The sequence below is a fragment of the Macrobrachium rosenbergii genome, chromosome 27, assembly GCF_040412425.1.
Source record: "Macrobrachium rosenbergii isolate ZJJX-2024 chromosome 27, ASM4041242v1, whole genome shotgun sequence".
In the NCBI taxonomy this organism is placed as follows: Eukaryota; Metazoa; Arthropoda; class Malacostraca; order Decapoda; family Palaemonidae; genus Macrobrachium; species Macrobrachium rosenbergii.
Genome location: NC_089767.1, coordinates 32,938,673 through 32,965,290, shown reverse-complemented (window position 1 = coordinate 32,965,290; position 26,618 = coordinate 32,938,673). Strand labels below are relative to the sequence as shown.

The 26,618-nt window shown below is 34.3% G+C and overlaps 1 protein-coding gene across 1 annotated transcript in view; it reads left to right on the top strand.

Annotated features, from left to right (window-relative positions):
* The window catches only part of LOC136853579 (uncharacterized), a 359,829-nt gene that overhangs the window by 284,826 nt on the left and 48,385 nt on the right, over positions 1-26,618 (top strand). Inside the window, 5 exon segments of the mRNA XM_067129318.1 lie at positions 1,843-2,424; positions 2,427-2,479; positions 8,311-8,505; positions 20,357-20,508; positions 22,664-22,788. Of these exon segments, the coding sequence (XP_066985419.1) occupies positions 1,843-2,424; positions 2,427-2,479; positions 8,311-8,505; positions 20,357-20,508; positions 22,664-22,788 (1,107 nt within the window).

The following is a 26,618-nucleotide window of genomic DNA, read 5'->3' as shown; positions in this document are numbered from 1 at the left end:
CCATCCAAAGTTACTTTTCCCATTCCTTTGCACCTTGACTCTCAAATGGTCAAGATCTTAGTCCATCTTTCAAGTCTGATCCAGGGATCTTCCATTCCAATTTCGTCTTCAGTTTGTCCTTAGTATAAATCAGGAGATTTTTAGCACTCCCATTGCCTAGGACTGGTGGCTATTTCTAGAATGTCCCTATCCATTAGTAATTTGGCAGAATCCATTGAGGATTTATGGGCTAAATTCACTGAGAACACCCATTTCCTTGTAATGTAAAGTATAGCCAAGTACTGTAGTTTTAATGAAATCTTTCATAGATATAGTTCTGCTCTCTTTAGAAAAGAGAAATTGTGCTAAATTTTACTTTATGGGAGATTAACTGGTGTTCATAGTCATTTTTTATGTAGCTAACTTAAAATTTCTCATATAGATATTTTAGTAAAATGATAACATGTACATGAAAAATTTTATTCAAAGTTGAAGACTCAATTACTTGACAATATTTTACAGTAAATTTTTAATTAAAAGTTCCACTCACCAGTTTAGTATCTAACATCCTGACAGTGGAAATTATTGTAATTTATAAACAAAATCAAAGTGCATTTTATTGAATACAATACTGTATTATGAGCATGAATGAATGTCAGTAAATACAGTGGTTTGGTGTCTATATGTCACAGCATCTCATTCAGTTTAGGAATCTCATTGACATGTCCCGTCAGGGATAACCAATCTTTGAAATTGTTTCAATACACCCACATTAGAATTAAAGCATTCCTTGTCACTCTTATGTTAAGCTCCTGAAACTAGATATATTTCAAAGCCCCACCCTCCCCTTGAACACAGGATGAGCTCTCGTCATCCTCATGTTAAGCCCCTGAATTTGGACATATATCCAAGGTCCCCATATATCCAAGGTCCCCCTCCCCCCTCAGTCCCAAGATTGGCTGAGGGCTCCCCTCACTCACCATTTTTTTTAAACTTACATGATTAGGCCCCTTATTTTTCCGAGTTTAAGGAGGCAACACCAATAAGTACAAACATTTTCTTAAATTTTCCCAGATATCATGATAGGTTTCATGACAGTGCTACGTGCAGTTAACAGAATTCACACTGTACTATGAAACTAGGCTTTGTGTTTCCTGTTCCCCATGGATTTTCAAAATCAGTGTCATTTTCTTGTTAATTTTTCTCTGAGCAAGTATTCTCAGGCCATAATTTTAAATTGATTGGATGTAGGTATGACTATTAGAAGTATCAGATCACCATTACTTGTAGTACTAGTAAGGGTTTCTAAAATAACTTCTGTCGATTTACATTACATATTAACACCTAAGGTCCTTATATTTTAGATAAATATTGGTGTGCTATCCATAAGAATAAAGCTGATTGTTGCATCTATGTACATGATTTTTTCCTGAGAATTGGTGACCTAGTTCCTTGGAAAGTCAGGTTCATAGCACTAACTGAATGCAGTTTGTGCTCATTGCCACTTGAAAATGTTTGTACTTGCATCCCAGATAACTTTAGACATCCTTTTTATAATGATATTTGTAGCACATGATATTTAGAATGTTTGCATTGAATACAGCTTCCCCACAAACTAGATCATGATTTGATCTGTTGGCTGCAGAACACACATTCCATTTCTGAAGGATCCCCCTTGGTTGAAAGTGACATTAGTCCATTGTACGTGCTGCATGATATCAAGTATCAGTCTGCATCATCACTGGTTTATAGAGTACTGTATTTTACCTTGTCTTGATTTTCTACTAATGGGGCAAACTTATATGACCTGATTTTGTGTGTTAATTACTATGTTTTCATTATTCAGTCAACCATTTTCTACAGAAATAACCAAAGACTCAGCTAGCGATGGTCTTACATCAGCGGAGGTCTTTAGTGAAGAAGATTATGAACACGGCCCTGGTGGACGTGGACGATTCGACCCAAGGGCTCCTGCTCCACGCTCTCACATGGAGCGTGGACGTCCTCCACCACCTCCCCATCATAATAGAGCCATGGGTAGAGATCCAAGGGATATGAGGGATGGCAGAGATCCTCGGGATCCTCATTACCGCGATGGGCGTGATCCCAGAGACCTCCCAAGAGACAGGAGAGATCCCCACATGAGAGAACCACACAACCAAAGGGATCCCAGAGACCCCAGGGACATGAGGGACAGGTATGACCCAGATGGTAGGCACCGGGACTACGGGCGCGATTACCCTGTAGGAAGGGAAGGGCGAGGCAGAGGTGGCGGGGGCGTTGGGGGGCCTATGGACCAACATACTAGAATATTCGTAGCACTGTTTGATTACGACCCGTCTACGATGAGTCCAAACCCTGAGGCCTGCGAGGAAGAACTTCCCTTTCGCGAAGGGCAGCTCATCAAGGTCTACGGGGACAAGGATCCGGATGGCTTCTACTGGGGGAAGCTGGTGGCCTTCGGGGTTATGTCCCGTGCAACATGGTGTCAGAAGTACAGGTTAGTGCTGCCCTTATTCTTGCTCTGTAGCTTACATGATTTAGTCCTTTGGTTTACTTTGCATGATTCAAGTAATGTTCTTATTGAGTCTTTTACATATCCTTGGTATTTTTCACTCTGTGGCTGTTGTACAAAGCTTAATAAAATCACAGTATGTCATACTGTATTTGGATATTCATAAACTGTGTATAAGTATTTTTATTGACTTTATTCTGTGCATTCTCATAACTGTACTTTAATTTACTTTAATCATGCATCAGTTGGTTACTTTCTTTATAATGTAAACTTGGTACTGTATTGTTTATGTTCAAAGTTTCATAATTATCTTACTACAATTAATTGCAGCATAAAATTTACATGGTACATGCAAAATGCAATTGACGATATTTTCACAAGCCAGAAAAAAGAACAAAGATAATTGTAGATAAAAATTTAGTGCTGTACTTCTCTTTTTCGTTTTTAGTGTCAGTGAACAATGTTACATGTGGTGTTCCTAATGCATGAATAACGTTTTGTATTGGACGTCACCACTAAATTTAGGTGTGGTAAAGTTGTCATTGAAGTGATAGACACTTAAATATAATTCGTTAGTACTAGTAGAGTATTGCATGCATCATAGATCTAGCAATATATCATCAGTGACAGGTTATTGTTGTGTAAATATACTCCCAGAGTTTCTAACTTTTTGGTATGGTAAGACAGTCATTTTTATTGAGTAATGCAGGGTAGGTATATTCATTAACTGAAGGTTTGAAATTATCCTCCCCTGAATTATATTACCCTTTTTTGTTTCAATTCCAATATATGTACTTATGAATTTAAAAGTAGATGATTCATCATTCATCATGTCACAAGGATTTGCTACACCTGGCTATACACCACATTGTCATGTTAGGAGTTTTCTATAAGTTCAAATCAGCATTATTAGGCGTTGTAAGAGGGTTTTACCCATTTGTTAATCTTTTGGTATTCAGTATTGCTTGGAACAAGTAAAAGCCTTACAAGCAAACTCACATACAGTACAGTGTTTGAGTTACACCAGTGTCACAGCATTATTGTCTGAACAAGTACATATAGCAAAAAATACTGGATACAATCTTGGTGTCTGTTTCAGTTGCAGAAATGGTTAGTTACTGATAAATTTGAATGTGTTCGTACAAAGTACAAACTTCTCTTTTTACCAAATGCTGTACTGCTTGGTACTGCACATTATAGTGCAATGTTAGGCACCAATGAGGACAAAAACTCTTACCACTGGAAGTGAATTCTTCACTGAAGGGAGGTCTATATTACTCATTGCATCATCAACATTACAATATTTAATAGTTACATGTCTTTTATGTAGACTCACTACAGAAATTCAATACTTATAAGTAGTTGGGATAAATTTAGGTACAGTAATGTACGGGTAATTTTGATAACATACCATTTCAGGGCAATAGTAGACGGTTTAGTGACACAGCAAATTATTAGGGTATCAAATTTGGGAACTGATTAGCATTTATTGTTGTCATTCTTTATAATGAATGAAACTTAAGTTTATTTATAACCATATTCCAAGTGAAGAGTGATTTCAGTGCCTATATTAATGTTCTAAGTAACTAGTCCCAGATGAGGTGAAATCCACTTACCTTGCAAGCATAGAATTTTCTTCCCGTTGTTCTGCTGTAGTTTCATGTAGCTTAGGTTTAACTGTAAGTTTCTTTCATATATGTCAAGACCACTTTTTCCTTGCTCCCTCTCCTGCAGCCATGAGCTAGATTTTATTTACATGGATTTTTAGTAATCTAATCCTCCAGTCCACTCCTCCATCTTTTTAAACAACTACGAAACCTTTTTTGAAAATATTGAAATACTAAATAGGCAAATTAGATTGAAAAATTAGAAATCCACAAATTTCTGGTTTCAAAATTTGAACATCTTGCCTTGCTGGGCAGCATCATAAACCATTTCTCTGTCTGTTTATTCCTTGGCTTTCTGTTGCATTCAGCATGTAAATATAATTGTACCTTAGGTCACAAAATTACTGTTTATGTATCTTATGCTTAGAATGGCCCAAGGATGCAAAATAGTGAAGCCTGAATTCTTGCAAAGTGGAAGGATATTTGTATATAAAGTTCTCCCTTAATTGAGATGAGACTTGTAGGTATGGTATATTATATACTGGTAAGATAAAAAGATAATCTCTAAAATTATTGGTGTATATCTATAAAGTAAATCATCAGTTCATTCTGTGTTGAAAACAGGAAATGAAATGTGTACCATTTCTACCTTTGATCCAAAGGCAGTGAAAGTTACTTTCATACTGTGTGGTGAAATGCTTACAGAAAATGGTAAATGATTCTTCTGATGTATTGTTATGTGGTTCTGTACTTAAAAGGATAGATGCAACAGCCTATTTTTACATCATTATGGTGTTTAATGCTGCTTAGGCTCTTTGGTTAGGAATTTATCTCTGGTATTGTGCTGGTGATGTAGTTTGTAGCCATCTCTCTTATCTGTCAAAAAAGGAATTATAGTATCAAAACATTGTTTTATATTTCACCATCATAAATCCTGGGACCATGCAGTAACATCCAGTTGAGTGTTACATGTCATCTGAATACCATTGTTTAGTAATACTCTTCAGTCATAGTACAGTGTTGTCTTGCTCAGTATTCTTCTGTTTTAAGTCATCATAACTTTCTCTAGAACCTTGATTAAAATTCATCACCTCCCAAAGAGATTTGCAAGATTGATTCTTAATTGGCTGCTGTTTTCTGCAACATATTTCAGTTTGACCTTTGCTTTCCAGCCATCGTGCACTATGCTGGGTAACGGGGTAAGATTCGATCATTATGCCACATCAGAATTAGTCGAGAAGACAGTGTGCACAGTAACATTTTGACATTAAATCTTATGTACTGTATCAGCATGAAAGCTCATTGGTATATGTAAGAAATCCAGTATCTGGCGCCTGCCTGCTCTTGAGATTTCAATTTACCCTGCAAGTTGAATCATATTCATAGTAGCACTTGAGTACAAGATTCTAAGGTAACGAAATTGCACAGTTTACAAAGATATCCGACACTGATAGCTTGCATTTTTTATTCCCCTTTCCCTTATTATGCTAAACCCTCCCTCAACACACTGCCATAAGTTCATCAGTGCAGAAACTTGAATCAATTGCAAATTTTAATACTGCAGTGGAATCATATGAAGTAATTCTGTCACCATTAAAGATATGTAAGTTTATTTAATCCCTCTTTTTCAAATTGTAAGGATTGTGTCATCAGAACTTTTTTTTTCAGCCCCACAGAAATTGTTCTATCAAATGAAAGCATGGCAGTGCTGTAAACCTTTTTGTGTTATTAGGGATTATGGTATCTTTGTTATGCTGTATGATTTTTAATTAAAACAACACAAACTAAATCCCTGTTTTAAATGCATAAATTTAAAAAAATATAGTTGTAAAAGCACCACTTAAGTCTTGCCAATTTGATGTCTTTGTGTTCATGGTCCATGTTATTATGACCTTGGTGTTTCAGAGCTTGAATTTTGGAAACAAAAAAATTGTCGTTAGTTACATTTTCTAGACTTAGTGTTGTAGGGCATTGAGACATCATATTTTGGGCAGTGGGACATCAAGTCTGGATGTTCCTCTTTTTTGTGGAATGCCTGTTGGTACTGTTGTAGAGATTTACAAAACTGAGGTGCTAATAAATATTGTGAAGCTACAGTGTACTGTTCTAAAACAGTACATATTTGATTTACAGATCATAGAGAAATAGAATAAAATTAAGTATGATGATTTAGTAAGTGAGGTGAGTTTTACCTGTTTTACCACAGAAGTTTAATGAAATTCAACTCATTCATATGCATACTGTAACATCATATTTTTGCTATGGATCCTGTGAGAAACTATATATTTGTTGTATAAATACTGTAAACTTAAGATCCATCATGAGCATATTGATATATAGTAAAGAGTGGTTTTGGCCCATCTTACAACTCCTTTTTATGCCAACTTTGTTTGTAGCAGTATATGATTTATGATAATTTTTTATAACACACTGGGTTACAGAACCTTAATTTAACAATTACTAGTTCTGAGTTATATTCAAGGGAAGATGATACATAAATATTTTTGTTCCATCACAACCTTTTCAATCATATATGCCTACACTTGTAGTCTTGTGGTCTTCAAGTGCCTCCAGTTGCATTGCTCTTGCCTAAAAGACAAAAGAAGATCAGTAACCACACACTGTGGATAGTTTGGAGGCTGAAAGGCTGAAATACCATTGTTCTCTCAGTTCCCACATTATTAACTTTCCAACTGAAGATGCTATGTCTAAAAGGAACTTGAAAGAAGTCACTGTTCTGGATGGTACTTTTGAGGAATTCTCACATGGCTACCCCTCCACTCTTCCCCAAGATGTTTGTGGGATCCTTCATTATCCTGTAACTGATGTGAAGGCGAATTTGTGACTGTTAAGAAGATATCTGTAAAGGCTGGAAAGCATTAACTTCTCCAGCTCTTTGAAATTTCTACATCTCAATCTTGAATCAGTTCCGTCTTCATAGCTAGTGCACTATTCACTGGTCAAGTTACAGTATGACACTTTGGTATCCCTTCAGGCTCCTCTCTTTGTTCTGATCTCTTAGTGTTTATCTTGCCAACCACTGTTCTTGCTCAGTCTGGACTTTACCATCTATTGGAAACCCCAGGTGAAGTCAGTTCCTTTCTGCAGTTGTGGGGTCATCATCCTTACTGTATATAGCATCATAGCAGCCTCATAGTTGCTCAAGAATGATGTTGCCATATAACCTGTCATTCCCACCATCTCAAAGCCAGTTTGAGTGCCACTTAGTGGAACTTTTATTGTGACGAAGACCAAGAGAAGTAAAACAACAAATTTTGATTAAGGGACATCTGGAAGGAAAAAGTATTGAAGTTTAAAACCTACACAGATTTCATTTTTCCCACCTGCATCATCGGCCACAGTCTGATTTGATCTTTTGTGCCACCTGTTGCAGTAAAATCAATGTTGTACATCAGATGGTGCCTTATTCCAACTTCTGAAGTTACCTAAATGAGCCTTGAAAATGTTTTTTCATCCACACACCCAAAGTGTTCAAGTTACATAAAGACAGCAATCATTTTTCTTAATAGAAAGGAGCAAATTTAATGTATTAGGGTTATTTTTGGTTTGGTAAGTTATTATTCATTATAATTTGCTTTAGATAATGACCATATATTATCAGAATAATGACTGGCACTTGCATAATCATGGAAAAGTTCTTATGTTGCTATGGAGATTGTGAATTTACAGTTGTAAACATCTTTGCACATGTACTGCTTGAAATTTAATGCCTTTAGCTATAGATGTATTTCACCAGTAACAACTGCAAGGTAACAGATGCTTGCTTGAATTGATGTACTTAATGTGAATCTGCATTGACCCTAAAACTCAGAGTTGACAAAGTCACAACACACAAGATAGCCTCTCACTTTCTAGGGAATGGTTGTGTAATTGTTATCCTAGATGTGTTAAATCAAAAATCTATGTTAATTTGCCTTAAACATCTCACTTAGTGACCTAGGAAGTTTGTGAATATGGTTCAGTAGTCCTGTTATGCAGTAAATAAGTTAAAATCGGAGATTATTAGTGATATTTCAAACATTCAGCTGAAATCAGATGGTCCTGTTTGTACATAACATAGAATTACAAGCCATGTACATGGTTTTAATTTAGCTGACCATCCTTGTTTTCTATATCTTTAGCACATGAACTGTTTTGCTAATTATGACTTTCAAACAGCAGTTTTTACCCACTGACTCTTTTCCTCAGGTTGATGACGATCGTGTTGCACAAGAGCTTTTGAAAGAATCTGATACTGGGAGGAGGAGAAGAGATGGCTCAGTTGGACGAAGAGGTCACCAAGCAGATAGATGGGGTGACATTTACGCAAACATGCCAGTACGCAAGATGATTGCGATGTACGATTACGACCCTCAGGAACTCTCTCCAAATGTTGACTCCGAGGTATGGACAGGGATATTCAGTTATTCCCATTGTTTACATTATGAAATTGGGAAAAAAATATTGATTAATTCTTTTATTCAACTTTTGTTTCCTGTTATATAATTTTCGTGTGCATTAAATGATGCTTTTTTCTTAAATTTATCAAAAAAAATCTTAAATTTACATTTTATAATAAGCATTATAGACAGACTTTTATAAGTTTTTTATTACAATATTCAGGTTTCAAGTTTGTTGTCAATAACTAGGATATGCATATCACTTTATGCTTATTTTATACAGTCATATGTTGTTCCATAGACTTGAGATTTTTTTAATGCATTTTCAGCTAACAGAGTTGGGTTTTAAGACACTTTAGTGAAAGATGTCAGAGTTAAAAGTTGTCAGTGTGACTGAGCTGAGGCACTGGAACATTTTTGCATTATTGCAAAGAACCTGTACTGATTTATAGAATTATTTTTTATTATAGTTCATAATCAGGATATAGATTAAATCCTCACTTTGCCATGTCTGGCATGGCCTTACTTGTTTTATTAGGTTGGTGATATTTAACATATGAAAATTAATTTTTGAAATAAAGTATCACTATTTTCAGATCTTTGCTGTTGTATAGTGTACAAGTTTAAGGGTACATGTAAATATTAGCATGAGCAGTATATAAATTTGTTGTTCAAAAACACCCTAGAGGTACTGATCAAATATAGTATCATTTAAGTGAAATTTAAGTGTTGTAGATCATCATAAACCCAACTCCTGTTTTGTGAAAATGTTACTCTCCATTCAGATTGTTTGGAACTTCTTTTGTTTTATATTTTGAAATAGTTTGGTCACCAATGTGGGTCACTCCATCAGTTTGTCACTCTTTTTGTTTCAAGTTTCAAGTAAGGACAACCAAATCCTGTAGTTGAACAGCTTCTTAAAGGTAGATTTTCCCTGGGGAGTAGAGACTGTTTTAATAGTTAGTGATGAAACGTTGCTGGAGCTTTTCTGAGATCCAGACCAGGCCATTACAAGTGAATGTTTACAATTCTCATACCAGTGACATCTATGAAGCTTCTTGTAATATGGAAATGGCAGTTTGTTTATTATGTTTCTTTGTTTTTTGTTGAACACTAGTTTAATTTTTATTTCTATGCCTTATAGAGGAATTAAGATAAACTACATTTTCAGGACACTGGTATAAAGATTTGATCAAGAGCATTTGATGTAGTAGGATGGTCAATCTGTATGTGTCGATCATGGTCTCACTCCTAGGTCTGATATTAAAGCTACTGAGCTAGTTAAGTTATGTGTACTGAACTTTGGAAAGAAAACAGTAAAATTGAAAATAAAATGTGAGTTAACATGTCAAATGTTGTCAAACTTACATTTCTTGGTTCCTAACCAGCATGAAGTATGCATTTGAAAATTAGATCAGTGGTAATGGAAGGACAGTAGAAGGGGAGTTATACAGTATATTGTTGCTGCTTTTCAGTTTTTTCAAAAAATGTACTGCACAGTACTTAGATTGTCTGCTGCATTATAGAATACCAGTCTTAAATCTAGCAGACTGACTCAGGGTAAATTTAAAGCAACTTTTTTGTTGAGTGTTGGTAGTTTTTTTCTTTTTAGTCTGTGGGAAATATACACTTATTTTTCATTGTAGATGCACTGGTATTTTGGTCTGGATATCTGAGAAGCTTCTTTGAAAACGTTTCTGCAGAGTAAATTGCAAACAATACAAGTAATCTTTAAAGTTAAATGCAATATTACTTCTTAGAATATATATAACATAGATAGAACCTAGTATAAGCTCCAAGCTGATGGAGTCTGTAGTGCTGAAAAAGACATTTCAGTGACTGAGTTGTCATTTTTTTCCTTTTTTGTAAATACAGTTCATATTTACCACATATCTATATATATTTATATATATATCTCAGCCTTAAGTATGTTGATTCTAGCCTTAGTATTTTTGTGTTTAGTAATGTAGATGTATGTAATTCTGACACCTCTTTCAGAAGGTTTGTATTTATAAGTAGTGTAACATTTTTTCATTTATTGCCTCTAGACACAAAGTTATTTTTCATGTATTCTAACTAAGTTGAACCAGTTTTTATTTTTACAAATAAAGTACTGTATATAACATCCTAGAGAGAGAGAGAGAAAAAAAAAAAAGTGTTTTGCAGATATCAAACCAAAAAATTTTTTTTACTGTAATGGATGTCTCATGGAAGCTAGCTGAAATGAATAATATTTTCCGAGAGAATAGATCGTTAGTCAATTCTTTAGGTGCCTTTAGAAGTTAGAACTGATAGTCATTTTCAATTGCATCAAGGCAATTTGCAACCATGAGTTTTCAAGTTAATCATTCAAATTATCATAGCTGATGCAAAAACAAGTAACGACAGCCTATATCCTTGGAATGAGGAAGCAATTTAAGAGAAAACTGTAGCTACATAAATCATGTACAACCATTAATATTTTGTCAAGCAGTCAGTAATGTGTATTATATGTATATATATATATATATATATATATATATATATATATATATATATATATATATATATATATATATATATATATATATGCATATATATGCATATATATATATGTTATATATATATACATATATGAATATGTATATATATACTGTATATAAATATGTATAGTATATATTTATATACTGTCTCTACATATACTGTATAAAAATCATTATTAAGCATACAGTACATGAATAGGGGTCCTTGTGTTCACCATTGATATAGTGACAGGCAGGTACAAAATTGGCTTAACTGCAGATGGCAATCACTCACTATTCAACGTATCTTGAGCATCCAGTTTTTTTTTTTTTCTGCATTTTCTGGTCATCATTAACATTAGCCAAGCTTTCATTTTTGTGTCACCGTTTTTTGTTTATGTACGTAATCGGTATAACGATAGCTCACCACTTATTGTAGCTTTGACATAAAAAGATTCTGTTGATGACTGTTTATACTGGATGGGTGCTTACTGTAAGATGTTGATGTAGTGACTGGTTAAAAGATGTGTTGGGTCACTCTGCCAGCACCACCGCTGTCAAGCTTAATGTATTACTATTATTATTATAATTATGATTATTATTATTATTATCATTATTATTATTATTATTATCAACTTGCCTCCACACCAGCTATGCACACTTTTGGCACAAAATTATGACCTTTCCACTGCACCAGATTTGTCTTTATTTTTTTTAACTGTTAATAGGTTTTTTATCCTTGTTGCAACATTGTGCAGTTTTTTCTGTGACCTATTGCCTCACTATGTAGAGCCTTGTGACCAAATGATGACGGAGGAGGAGAGGGGTAGTAGATCTGGGGTAGATTTGAGGTTCTCAGTGTAATCTACTTTCAGTATAATCTACTTTCAGTACAATCTGCCTTTTCATTACACTGTGAGTAGTGGGGTTGTTTTTTGCCACTTAAATCAGGTTTTCTTCCCTGACTGGAAAAGCAGATGAAGAATGGTACCAAGCTTTAGGCAGAGGTGTCTAGGGAATTATTTAGTGTTTATGTTGTGTTTCCTTGAATTTTGGTTTGATTTTACCCAATTATTTCACTTTTTGTTAGGTTGTTGACATATTTTTAAGAGCTATTGGTGCCTTTAAAGTCTTTCCCCTCATTTAAACTTATTTTTCATTAGCACAGGAATCAGTCTTATTTCCGTTTTATTCCGTTTTAATGTGCAGGCATTATGTTGAATTGGAAGCTCTGTACGTGGGTTTACCTATTTTAGAATGAACATACATCAGAGTATAGGACTATAGTGCATCTCTTTAGTGACTATAGACTAAATTTTATTAGTCTGTGGAAAAAGTGCTACGATGCATTCAAACGCAGAGAAGAAAATACTGTATTGTAATTATCATATCACTCAGTAAACTTAAATGTCAAAGATGCAAGTAAGTGCAGCCTTTCGGGATAGGTCTAAGATAATCATTAGTGGTACAGGCATATACAGTACAGTCCTCCATTGCTGATTGTAAGAAATCTGCTGTATTTAGGGCAGAAAGCAGAGTTAAAACTCACAGAAGCAAATCTTTCCATGTAATGCTATTACATTTTCTAATTGTAGTACATTCATCATTATTAATCAGACCTAAGTTATGGTAATGTATTCTTACATAATCTACAACTTTTAAGCATGTAGTTTTTTAAGGAAAGCCTTGTCGTGCCGAAGAAAAGTTATGAATGTGGTCTTGTGTGGTAAAAATCCTATAGTAAGTACTGAAGTTGTGTGGATCCAGGAAGGGAATGGTTAGGACTGAAATGAAAGATAACATTTTAACCAACATTCAGAAACCCAGAACTGATATTTCTCAACATATGAAAATCTGTAAGGTTTTAAAGAAATGCTGAATATATTATTATTATTATTATTATTATTATTATTATTATTATTATTATTATTATTATTATTATTATTATTATTATTATTATTATTATTATTATTATTATTATTATTATTATTATTATTATTATATTATTATTATTGTTAATCATAAACTTGTAAGCAGAATATCATGGGTCTGTGTTTTAGTATCACAAACATCATGGCATATCTGAATACTGGTAACTAAGTGATGCACTAATCCATAGGAAGAGTTTAATGAGCAGTACCAAAACAAATACATATATCAGTATATATACAGTATATACATAAATGCAGTACTTAAATATGCATATGTACATTCTCAAATAAAATATATACATGTGTAGACACTGAAAAGCATTTACAGTAGGGGAGACTTACTTATATGTGTAAATTTACATGCACAAAGTCAGTCTATACCCATGTGCAGACATTGATTATCATTTACAGCAGGGTTGACTGGTAACTGGTTAGCCCTTGTAAATATGAGCTGATCACTGTATCACCCAGCCATGTTGGCCAGTTTTGTTGATAACACTTTCCAGAAGGTTGCTTTGCGATCACTACATCCCTACACCAAAATGTGTGTCCAAGGAACCTGGTGATTTTTTAACAAAAACCTCGTTTCATAGCTTTTCATATTAGCAAAGGAATTTTTATGTGCATTCTGCTGTATTGCTGAGCAGAAGTGTTGACTATTCTCTCTGTTTCATTGTACAGTATTATTGGTGTGGGTTCTGTTGGCAATTTTTTAGATAGTCTAGAAATTCTTTAGTACAGTAGTTTTAAATTCAATTTTTTGTTTTATATTTTTTTCAAGTTAGGATATCAATTAGTTTTCTTAGGCTGTGTTTTATACTTGGCAGTCAGAGATCAGTACATTTAAACACTTTAAATATGCATAAACATTTAAATAAACAAATTCTTGTAAACATGAATGATATGCTGTTTACTTATGACAGGAATAATGCCAGCTTTTTGTCTTTGTGGCACGAAAGCATAAGTTTCTTGTGTGTGTTTTTTCTTTTGTTTCGCCTTTGTTCATTTTTATTTGTTTTTTAGCAGAAGTCTAGTGCTATGACATGAAGAGGTTGTTGATATACTGTATTGTAAATTAAAAATTTCAGTAGTAATTTTCTGACTCGGAGGACGAGCATGAGTATTTTCTAGATTAATTTAGCAAGGCCACTTAAATCATATTTCTAGATCCTTCTAGGGCTAGCCTGAAAGATTTGTTTCTACAATGAGAGGGGAAAGTGGGTTAGGGTAAAGTTGCAGAGGTGGACAGCTAGGTGGGAAGAGGTGTTGAGAAAACTGTAGCTGTGTGATTATGGTAGCTAGATAATGCACTCGACACGCATCCTGACAAAGGCCAGAGACGTAATCCGTTGTATAGATACAGTATTGTATCATTCCTTATTTATAGGTTAAAGAATAGAAGGGGTCTTTTTTCTAGAAATATGAAATGGAGGGATTGTTACTATTTAAATCAACCTACTTTGATCATTCTTGAATAGGTGTAAGTTCACTTATATTGTTTACTAATATGGTTGGTCCTAGATTCTGAAGAAAGTACATACGAGGAAATTAGATGTAGATTTTTAACTAGCTTAAAGCTTTTATAAAATCAGGAATATGCAGATGTTTTGAATAGGTCCCAAACATGTAACTGCAATGGATATAGTAATGTATTTTATCAGTTATATGGTCAAATTTCATTGTGCATTACAGTATCCTGATTGTATGGACTTAATACTGTATTGCAGTGTTGTGTTATTCTTCAGGAACTATTGTAAAAATGTAAATTAAATTCTGTGAAATCTTCAGCTTATTTTAACTCTTGTTTTTATGGATGAGGGGATTTAGAATCTTAAGAATCTTCAAGTACGATTTTGAATTACTTAACAAGAAGTTTGCCTGCCTCTTATTCTAACCAGACAATGGCAGATTTTGCCATATAAGTGGAAAGGGGGGACAGCTTTAAATAGCTTTGTGTGACCCAGAAAAGAGGGAAAATGCAGAATAGCCCCAAATGGGGTAATAGACTTATCCCTTGTAAAGAAAGTTGAATGGTCTGTGCCCTTTTTATACAAAGTGGTAATTTTTAAAGGTCTCTAGAACTCTTTGTCAAAACTTCAGCTGTTGGCAGCACTGCTATCAAAGAAAAGAAAGTACTTGCAACATTCATGTTCATTTTGATTCATTTGTCTGTGAGGAGTGGACAAGCCTTTTCTTTGTCGTGACCCAATAATTTTACTGGTGATGAATAACGGATACAAAATTTTATCTATAATTATTTTTCTTTGGAAACAATTATTTTTTACTAAAACTCCGGAAGAGGTATTTTTTATAGCTTGCCTCATGTTTATCAAATAAACAATTATCAAGGATATACATAATATAGCTCATCACTTCATTAGGCAACCATAGTTGTCCGATGCTTTCCAGTTGTTTAGAAGTTACCTCTGATTCAGAAAATGAGTTAGTGGTCTTAACAAGAAATGGCTGATGTGTAACATTACAGCTCTCTGAAGCTAGAGAAAGTTTTTCCCAAAAACGAAAAGTTTTTCAATAGCTTAGGCAATTTCATTGATCTATATGATGAAGAAACTGATATTTTGAGTGAGGAATTATAGAATGCATCCTGTGAACATGTTTATGTATCACATAGCAGAGTGAGATATTACACCCTTGTCTCAGACCCACTTTTGTACCAAATGAGTCTCTTATCAAACAGCTTCTCTTCCACTGCAAAAATGTTTAATCATTCTCATCTTATCCATACTTCTATGACACTATTTTCATTGAGTCTGTAGATTCTTATTCTTTCATATTCTAGGTTTTTGTAAGCCACATACATTTTTATGTACTTTTAAACTTCTTATTGTAACTAGTTCATATTCAACACTTGGTCAACAAGTTGTTCTTCTTCTGTCAGTTCTTGTACCATGTCTTACTTTTGAATCAAGGTCCTCAGTCCACAGGGGCTTTCATCTGAGGAGTTAAAGAAAGAAAAAAAGAAAAAGGTGCAATATTTAGCAGTTTCCAGTCCTTTATTTTTTTTTTTATTCCAGAATTGGTATGTAAATGTCAACGGAAGTAAATAAGCATTTTATGGTTCCTTGATATCCCTTGGGAGGAATCCATTTTAAGGTGGGGGGGGGGAGAGGACTTGTTTTGGTGAGGCTTTCTCATTTTCCCATTTTTACCACAACTTTTGTTGTTAATACCTTTTCCAAAGGTTCATTTCCTTGGAATATATTACCAGACTTGGAGTTTTTGAGATGTCTTCCTCAGAACTCTTGTAAAATATTAATTTAGTAGATCAGTCATATGTGTTTCACTTCATATATAATTAAATATTTTTAATTAGTTGAGAGAGAGAGAGAGAGAGAGAGAGAGAGAGAGAGAGAGAGAGAGAGAGAGAGAGATGGAGATGCAGCATACTGGTGTGGTCTGTGGAAAGAAATTTCTCTCCATATTCTATCAAAAAACATTTCAGTTGTGTTGTAAATACAATCTGGCACTCTTAAGATGTGTTTAGAGAAACAGCTGTTTGAGTTTATAAATTATTAAATAGATTAACATGTACTGGACATTAAAACATCATGTGAGTGTGTGTGTGTGCTTGATTGCAACCATTTTTCTTTCTACATTGGAAGCTGGTATCTGAAGATGTACCGCCATGAAATTATTTGACATTCCATGAATTACAGAAAATCAGATTGCCCATATTTTGTAGTAATAATTTTGTATGAAAATATATGCATACTAACACCATTAGAATATAATTATCACAAGGCACAGTCAAATTTTATCATTTATGATCTAGCCTTGTAATACTAATTATATATCTCTTCAGTTAAAATAATTTTTATTACTACTTTACTTTAGTTGTAAAATCTTATTGCCAAAGAATTTCTCTCAAGTGGAGCTAGGGGCTTTGCAATAGGTCTACAGTTATTTTAGAATGATAGTAACTTCAGTAAGATTAGATAATGATACCATTTACAACTGTGATCAGAAACCTTTTTAGTTTTTGAAGTGTTAGTTCATACAGGCTCTGAATTGATATAGGCATTACTTTATATATACTCATCATTTTTGGAAACAAACAAATCCTGGGGAGTTTCATTACATGTTTCTGTCACATTTTCTTGAGGTCAGTTGGCTCAATATGTATGTCTGTTTATTGGAGCTTCTTTAAATTAATACTGTATTCAGGCTTTGGTAAATTATCATTCTTTAATAAAAAGACTGCAAAACTCAGTGGAAAGCTCCCCCCCCCAAAAAAAAAAGTAATTAAACCCAACAATTAATGAAAACAACATGGAAATTTAGCAAACCATAAATCTACCTGTAGATGAGGAGAGAGTGGGGTTACCAAAACTGTCTTAAGTGTGAGATACATTGAGTGTTTGGGAGTTGGAAAGATTCATAATAAATGAGAAAGTTGAAGCATGTGGGAACTTTTAAGTTGCGGTAATGGGAGATGTGGGTCTCGTATGACAGAAAGGAGAGCATTGGCAAATATGTTCCATTTGAAAAGGATAGTCTTGGACCTACTTGGAATATGGAACCTTGTGAATTAGGGGCTTAGAGATGAGGAAAAGGTGACAATAGTGCATTCTGTGACATTGCTTGAAAGAAGACGACTTAAGGAGATAAGGTTACACAGGCGGCTTTGAGTGAAAGATGATGAGGAAGGTTCATGAACAGAAGACTTTGAAAAACCAACAGAAAATCATTGTTTTTGTAATGAATTGAAGGGCAGGACAGTCTGAGAAAAAAGAAATTAAGAAATTAAATACCAAATGATCTTACATTTTGTTGCATGATTTTATTTTAAACTTTAGTTCATGACTTTAGTTGTATTTGACATGTTTGATGTACAAATTTAGTGTAGCTGTGTCTTTCATTTGACAGCTTCAAACTATTTATAGAGATCAAGGAATTTGATTGATATGAAATTAATGCTAAAGAGGTTTAGATTCCAATTTAGGATACAAAAGAGAGAAACAAGAAATTTATTTAGACTTTACAGTGCTGTAATATAATTTGTTGCAAAGAAAATCTTTGTATAGGATATTTTAATGTCATTGAAGAGTTAACTAGTTTGGAAACTATTATGCTACATGCTCCATTTTTAGGTCATGGTAATACACGAAGGTTGTGTGAGATACATTAGTATAGCAAGAGTAAGGTGATATGAATTCCATGAGAAACCTTTCAGATTAATGCTCTTAAAGATAATTCCTTGTTATACATAGTCATAAAATAGCAAGTGAAATGACCATATGTCATTTGAAAGCATAAGAAGTGTTTTAGCTTAAAGATAATGCAAGGAGACTCAGCCATATAAATATCAGTTTTGACTAAGCCTTCTAAGATTCACTTGAAAGTAATGTTCGACTTTTTTTCTTTAAATGGTATTCATGAGGGGAAAGCTTTGCCTCACTTTGGAAGCATAAATGCTCTCTGCAATGATCTCTGCTATTTTCATGCAGCCTAAACCACTCATTGACTGCTGTACTTTTTTGAAGTTCTGTACTCAACCTACAAAATTATAAAGTACAGTTTCCTTTTTACATAGTCTGGTAGGTTACAGAAGCCTTCACAGACTTTTATTCAAGGGAATGAGCTGCTATTGAAATCAGTATTACTGTATTATTGACCAAGAAAGGTTCTAAGGAAATCTTGTCATGTATGTAATGAATGATCATTAAGTGATCATCATCACATTTGAAATGTTAATATAGTTTCTTAACAGATTGCTTTCAGTGCTAGTGCAGTCCTCTTATGGTGAATGTATTATAGAGAGGCAGAATCATTATTATGATTTAAGTTTTTGTTCTTTGTTTCCATTTGTAACCTCCTTTATTTCTTTAGTTACCCTCAAAATGCTAGCTCAAGATTACAAAGTACATTCTGTAGCAACTGTAGATGCCCTGATGGGTAAATTCACGTGGCAAACTGTGGAAAGGTGTTTGAGGGGTTAGTAAAATAGTGTAAGCGTTAAGCATATGAAGGTTGGGTTTATGTAAGGTACTTACTACCTAGAGAGTAGCTTCTAAGTGACTAACTCGATGATTCCCACCCCGCCGCCTGGCTGCCTGCCAACATCCCCTCGTCCTCCTCTTGAACGTTTTATCTTGCAGGAGGTAAGTGTTACACAAGTGTTTGAAAGGAAAGTGACTTAGAATTGGACTTGTCATGTATGTCGCCTAAATCTCGCCACATTCTAAAAAAAAAAAAAAAAAAAAGTTACATTTGGGCCAGGCATACCCTTTCGGATAAACGGATTTCAAATCTAGTCTCCTCTGCCGGATTACGTCTCTAGTCTCCTTCTTCTTCTCCTTCTTCTCCTCCTCCTTCTTCTGCCAATCCCCCCTGATCACTGATATTGGATTGCTTAGGTGGATTATCCGTTAATCTCGATTGGTGGTCTTGTTCCCAACACTGGAACCCGCCTTTAGTGCAGTACACCTTAAGTGACAGTATCATGTAGCTAAATGATGTCATGTGTGAGGCTGAGGGAACGCTGTCAGTAGATAAGTAGTTTCAAGGTTATGATGTATGATGTTCCAAGGTTTAAGTGGAAACATGTTATTCCCCTCCCCCTAAACATTTGGTTCATCCTCTTCTTCTTGTTTGAATCAGCTTCCTTCTGGTCATTCTTGCCCCCCATGATTTGATTAACTCCTCTCCCTCATCTGTTCCTCCTCCTCCTCCTCCACCACCATCTTTCTCTCTCACACTTTCTATCTCCCTCCTCTAAAACAGCATGGTACTACTAGCCTTTGATTTGTGTCATTATTATCACTTCCGCTCTGTTTTCCGTTCCTCCCTCCTTCTGAATTGAACAGACTTACGTTTGCTAGTGCTTTTTATGATCTGTGTAACTTACAAGTTTATTTTTTTTCATGAATTTTGTGACTCTATGTGAAAGCATTCTTAGCAACATGCCTAATCGTTGACTTCCAAAGATTTGTCCTCCATCCTCCTATTGTCAGTGTTATGTGGGTAACTACAGATTAAATCTAACCATCAATGTATCCCAGTCTTTGTCTCTCTCACACTGCACTGTTTCCGGAGTCTGTATCTTGAGCCATACCCATTGTGTAAAACTTTAGACACGCTGCATAAAAAAAAGTCTCCGACATATCCACCACATGTCCACCACATGTCCACCACATGTATCTCATCCAAGCTGGTGTTTTGCTTCACTCTTCCGGAATATGCGCTTCAGCTTTACAATGTATCCATTTTTTCATTCCGAGAGCCAATGTGTCCTGATGTAGTTCAGTGTTATTTGTTCTTAAAATGAATGACTCTTAGATTAGAATCTAGTTAGTGTGTGCTTGTTTAAAAGAAAAAAGAATATGTACATTAAGTATGCTTAAGGAAGGGACTCCAGTTGCACCTTGGATTGATTGCACGTCTCTGAATTTCCCCCTAACAGGTTGAGCTGTCATTCCAGACAGGTGATATTATATATGTCTATGGTGATATGGATGATGACGGCTTCTACATGGGAGAGCTTCGGAATCAGAGGGGACTTGTACCTTCCAATTTCCTGCAAGATGCTCCTCAAGACTATTCTGATGATCACAGGTTTGACTCAATTCATTCTGTATCTAAAAATAGGTATTCCTTATATAAAACCACCCAAGCCATAGTTATTTAAGTGAAGTGAAGTCCTTGGCGTTTGTGACAGTATTTGTCTGAACTTTTTTGCATGAGAAATACTTCCAATTTGGGGTAACAGCTGACCTGTCACTTTGACATCAAGTGTTACTATTTTTTTGACACCTGTGTTTTTTGGATTATTAGCCTTTCTCTGTCAAGGTTATGGTTATGGTGAGGTTACATGTGTGTTTCTCCTACTTATTTTAAAGTATGAAATAATAAGGCCTAATTATGCAATAAATATATGTTGGAAACCAGGCCTATCACACCTTGGTTGACTGGGTGGTCTAACAATGTTTGAAAGGTTGGCCAATTGTGTGTTCATGTTCCAGGGACGTTTTTCTTTCTTGATTAGAGCATTGTTTGTCTGATGGATTATATTTTTAAGGCATTAGCCTCAAAATACTTTTTTCTATTAGGTTTTGTCTACAACCTTGTTAGACCACCCAGCAAGCCAAGGTTTAATCACATTGGTTTCTATCATATATTTATACAAGTCACTGACCATAGCATCAATAGAGCTTATCTTTCATAATTCAGAAATGATGGTCTAGCCCTTCAAATGGTTAAGGGACACATACTCCTCCAGTTTTTCCACTGCCTTCTTTTAATGTAACACTTTTTTCTCTTTTTTTTTAAGCTCTACATTTTTTTTTCAAGAGCCTGATGCTGCAATTATTCTTTTTCTGTAGTAACTATGTACCTGTGATATTTCTTCTGGCAGTCTTATCTCACTAATGAGTTAGTTTGTATACTTATTATGTGAAGTATGAGCATGACTGTAGCCTATGCCTAGCTGTTTTGATATGCAAGAGACATTTGTATCTGAACTGTATATTTCTTCTCATGCCTGGACTTTAATTGAATATTAACTTGTTCCTTATTTTGACTCACTTGTGAAGATGTGAAAATACAAAGAACAAACCAGTGTCTTACTAAAACATATTTTTATGGTACTTGATGGTCGGTCTGACTAAGAATTTATAATGAGGTGTAACTGCCATTTCCTTTGTCCATTTTCTCTGTCTAGAATTTCAGTTAATTGGGCATTTACCACTTTACAGTTGTAATCACCCTGACTCCCATATTTTCAGACATCTTTGGTTAGGTTGTGCATTTCCCTCTGACTGAGATGCATTTTAAAATTGTGAATGGTTTTTAGATATTATTGCTATGAAGTTGATTAGCAAGTTGTTTGTGACAAAACTGTTCCCAGGCTGGCAACCTTTTGGTGGTGGAACAGGAGCATGACATTATACCTGCCTCTTTTTCCCTTCCTCACTAATTTGCTTGTAGGCAATTTTCAGCATAAATTTGCCTTGGCTTGACTTAGAGAAAGGGAACCCTTCTTTTCATTTTTAAATCAGCATTTTATTCGTGTCATGCAAGAGATACAGGCTTCCAGAGTTACTAGCATCTGTCTCTCTCATGAATGGTCAGTTGATGTCTGCTCTTTACCTGGAACTTATCAGTATATCAAACATATTTTATTTTCTTTATAAAACTATCATCCATGTCTCTGGATGATCCTAACCCTTGAGGTACCAGAGCATTGGTCTGACTTGCTCAGTCCCCAAGAGCTCTCCTGAACCTGACCTGGTCTCTGAAACAACCTTGGGCTGTCAACACCTGCGTCCACTTTGCAACTCAGGCCAGTGGTTTATGTGGCTGTTATGAAAAAGAGGTTTTATAATACCAAACTAGCTTTGTCATACAGGTCCATCTATCAAAATCCAAGTTCACACATTCCAGCCTGTCTTTCTTGCTGCAATGTGCCTATACTACTCAGACAGACAAGAGGACTGTTGATTCTTTTCGGAGGTTCCAGGAGGTGCATGCATGGACTTTTTGGCTTCTTCAGTCTGGTAAACGAAGACTGTTGGATCTTGGAACATTCAAGACTGAATATGGGCAAATATTTGGCAAAATCTACATGAAAATCTTAGAATTAAGAGCTAGAATTGGAAAAATGTCTTAAAGCTTCTTATTGACCTTAAATGTATGGGGGTTTCTGTGTATATTAAGGAATTGGAATGCCTAAAAAACATTCTTGGCTTCAACTGACTACTTTATGTTGTAGGTCTAGGCGTGACACTTTAGACCCACGAGACCGAGGTCCCCCGGGCCAGACTGGTCGAGGCACGGGGCCAGGTGCTCACGGTCCCCCTCCCCCACCGCGTCCAGACCAGAGAGACCGTAGGAAAGGTAAGTGGGCCATTTCATGAAGTTTGTTTTCCACCAATTTCATTTTCATGCTAACATTGAATGAGTGTTTTGATTTTACGCTATCAATTTTTATGTTTTTGTCGTGATCAGTGTTCTTTATTTTCAGTGTCATCTGTACACCATATAAAAAAAAAAGAGATTTTGACCAGATGTTTAATATATAAAGAATACTTTCCTCCATAGAAGTATCATACGTTCCTTAAAGAAAAGTTAGTGGGTAGGGATTTGATAGATTAAGTCAGATTCACATGATTGTTAGGAAGCAGTTCCTTAAACCGTCTTTCTATGAAAAGGGAACATGATTAAAAATTCTATTGACTCTAGTTAGGTATTAGGATAAACTTCCCCATCATTTCTCCTCGTATGATTTTCATAGATCCTCTGTATAATTTCTTTCTATGTAAGTCTCTCTCTGTACATCCTTTAATGCTCTATAAACTGTGTTTAAGTTTTTCTCCTTTATTATAAGTGATTATTAATTTATCATTCTGTAGAAATATTATGGAACCTATAGTATATTCAGTTTTTCTTGTTAGAACTACTGTAATGCAGTTGTGTATTCATCTTTTGAACTACTTCACATAAGGGCAGTTTCCTTTACAGTATTAAATATTATCAAATAGACTAACAAAGTTATTGTGGAAAATAGAGACTGTGTATATACTGTATATATATATATATATATATATATATATATATATATATATATATATATATATATATATATATATATATATATATATATATATATATATATATATATATATATATATATATATATATATATATATATATATATATATATATATATATATATATATATATATATAATGTTTTTATATGCAGAGCTATGTTCCTTCTTATATTTTTACTAAAACATGTACAGTAATCGTCCTGTATGATCATAAAGAGAATGGAAATAAATGCTGACGTCTCTTGTTTTAGGACAAAATATATTAGTATTTATAACGACCGTATTTTCTATCTTGATTTTGCAAATTGTTTATATATGTACAGTAGTGCAGTTTTCACATCTTGATAGCAAGTTGTGTATAGGAACATTTACAAGCATGCCTTTATCGTCACATATGTCTGTGTGTTAATATTCAAAATGGTTCATTTGTAAGATTTTATATACCCTTGTATTCATGGAAAATAACCTGAGACTGTTCAGTTGTGCTAGCAAATATGTGATATAGAAATATTGTGATTGTGACAATTCTCCATTATTAAAGTTCTCACAAACAGATGAATTTATCACTACAATATGCATAGCATCAGCAAGGTCTGTCAAATTTCAATTTTATATTTAGGAACATAACTTTTGCCTTTTGTTTGTTTAAGTAATATTTCTGATGTCTATGTATGCTTACATCTTCACCAGTATGAAATGAAGAAATACAACAATTTCTAGTCTTTTTGAAGAGATGAAACAATGTCTTTTTTTTTCTCATGTCAAACTGTCTAGGACAAAGATTAGAAAACCTATGTGTGACTAACAGTATATGAGATTGTCTTAGCTTTTCCCCTTAATGAAGGAAACGTGTAAGCACAGGAATAGGACACTGACGGACCTTCTAAATCTATTTTCTGTTTCTATTTCTACAGTTCCATTAAAGGTAAGGGATAGAGGCAGAGGAGACTGATCGGACAATAGTACATGACCAGTTTAACTCTGAATGGGAATGCAAGTTGTTTTTTTTTAAAAAGTACACAGTAGTTAACTATGATCCTGGCATAAATCTGTTGAGGTTTGCAGAAGGTATCCATCCATATGTGGTCTAAAATTTCTTGAGTCACTCCTGAAACAAAAGAAGTTTTAGATGTGTCGTAGATGCTAACAGAGCCAAATGTTGTGTCTTGGATGAATGTTTATTTGGTATTTGATCTTACTTTTTTTGAAAGAAGAGGGGAGGTGTTTTTTTTGTGTAGATTTTTCTTTTAATAGCTCTGCATGAATGATTTAAATTTTTTTTTTTTTTGGAATAGCATGATGACCAATTGTGAAATTGATCTTATTGTCAAAAAAAGGGTATCTAGTGAATGCAGTATTGCATTGTTTGATTGCAATGTTGAGTAATTCTATGCTAATGAATTGTAATCCAGCTCTATCCTCCAAATAATGGACGCCAGCTGGGTGTACAGTACTTGTGAAAGGTGTGGTTTATAATGTGACTACATTCTGTCAACTGTCATGAATTTTGTGTCATAAGATTTCACAATTAATTTGTTTTACACCAACTGAAACCTGTATAAACCCAGAGTAATTGTAAGTGGTTTTGTGTTCCAAAATACATAATTATCTGGGTGTGTTTTGTAAAATAGAAAGTTCATGGTAAGGTACCACGTTTTCACAACAATATTCTTGATTTTTGTCATGTTATCCTGCTGTCATTAGGAACAAATCTTGACTGTACATCAGTCTGTGCTTAGCATAGCTTCTGATGCCCTCCTGTTTGTAGTCAGAGAATCATTATTTTCTCCTGTGATCTGACCCTGACTAGGTTAACAGAATGTTCATTCCTATAAAACACACACAGTGGTTATTCTAGCATGTGACTGGTTAACATCTTCAGTTCTGCTTTTCTTTGTATTATGGGTCTAGCCAGTACCGTTAATGCCTGGAACTGATAGCGGAATTGGGTGAAAGTGATCTTTACATGGCTCAGGGAAGGAACTTGTTGTGACTTGAAGTGATTTTGGAAAGATTTCAGTAGTAATGTATTTCAAAGCTGAAATGTGAATAAGGTTTTATCCTCAGTGATGCTATTGGTCTTAGAGTCTGTCTTTTCTTGGATATTGTTATTAAATGATATACAATTGACACTTCAAAATGGTCAAGGGCATATTTGTCATTCTAAGAGTGATACAGTTAGGATGGGGACTAGCTAAAAAATTAGGACTTTGTTTTCCACATTTTGTTAAACATTTCATGTTTCCAGTCCACTTTCATGATGACTACTCACTGAATCTTGTGGTTCATGAAAAATTGAATTAATTATAACTGTGAGATGAACTTTGAAAAACATAACTCAGTGAAGCATGATTATATTTTTCTTACAAACACAGTGTTGTCATATTAAAATAACAACAGAAAAATGTAAAGTATCTTATTAAGAGTGATATAAGATTATAGATTTTATGGTTACTGTTACAGAGTGTCTGTGAATATTTTACTCATTGCCTTGAGGTTGTGCTGTTAGCTTGTAATCTACAGATAACAATAACTCTTTTGATTGTGTTCTTGTTCTTCATAATGAAGTTGTTGTAGTGCATGGTGGTATTTGTAATAGTGAGAATATGAAACAAAAATAATTTTGAATTCATACGGTGAGCCAGATATCAATTTGCAGTATGTCAGACCTATGTGGAGAAAAGTTATGGGTTTTGGAAAAATATTAATATTTCATGACCTATCTTATTATTTTTAGAATGTAGGAGCACTGTAACTATATAGTGACTAAAGGCTGAGTGGGCAACATACTGTTCATTATTTTAAAAACATTCTTCTCAGTTAGATTCCATGACCTTTGCTTTATCCTCTTTGGTAAAAAATTAACCTAGGACTTTTGTAAAACTAAATCATACATTTTTTATATATTTTCTAAAGCTTTCAAACAGTTTTTCAGTCGTCGCTAGGCTATAACATTATCAGTATTTATAGGTTTTGAGATTATAAAATATTGAATAATAAAAAACTTATACTGTATATATATGTATGTGTGTGTGTGTATGTATGTATGTATGTATGTATGTATGTACTGTATATACATATATGTATATATAGATGAACCCTGTTTATAGGGATT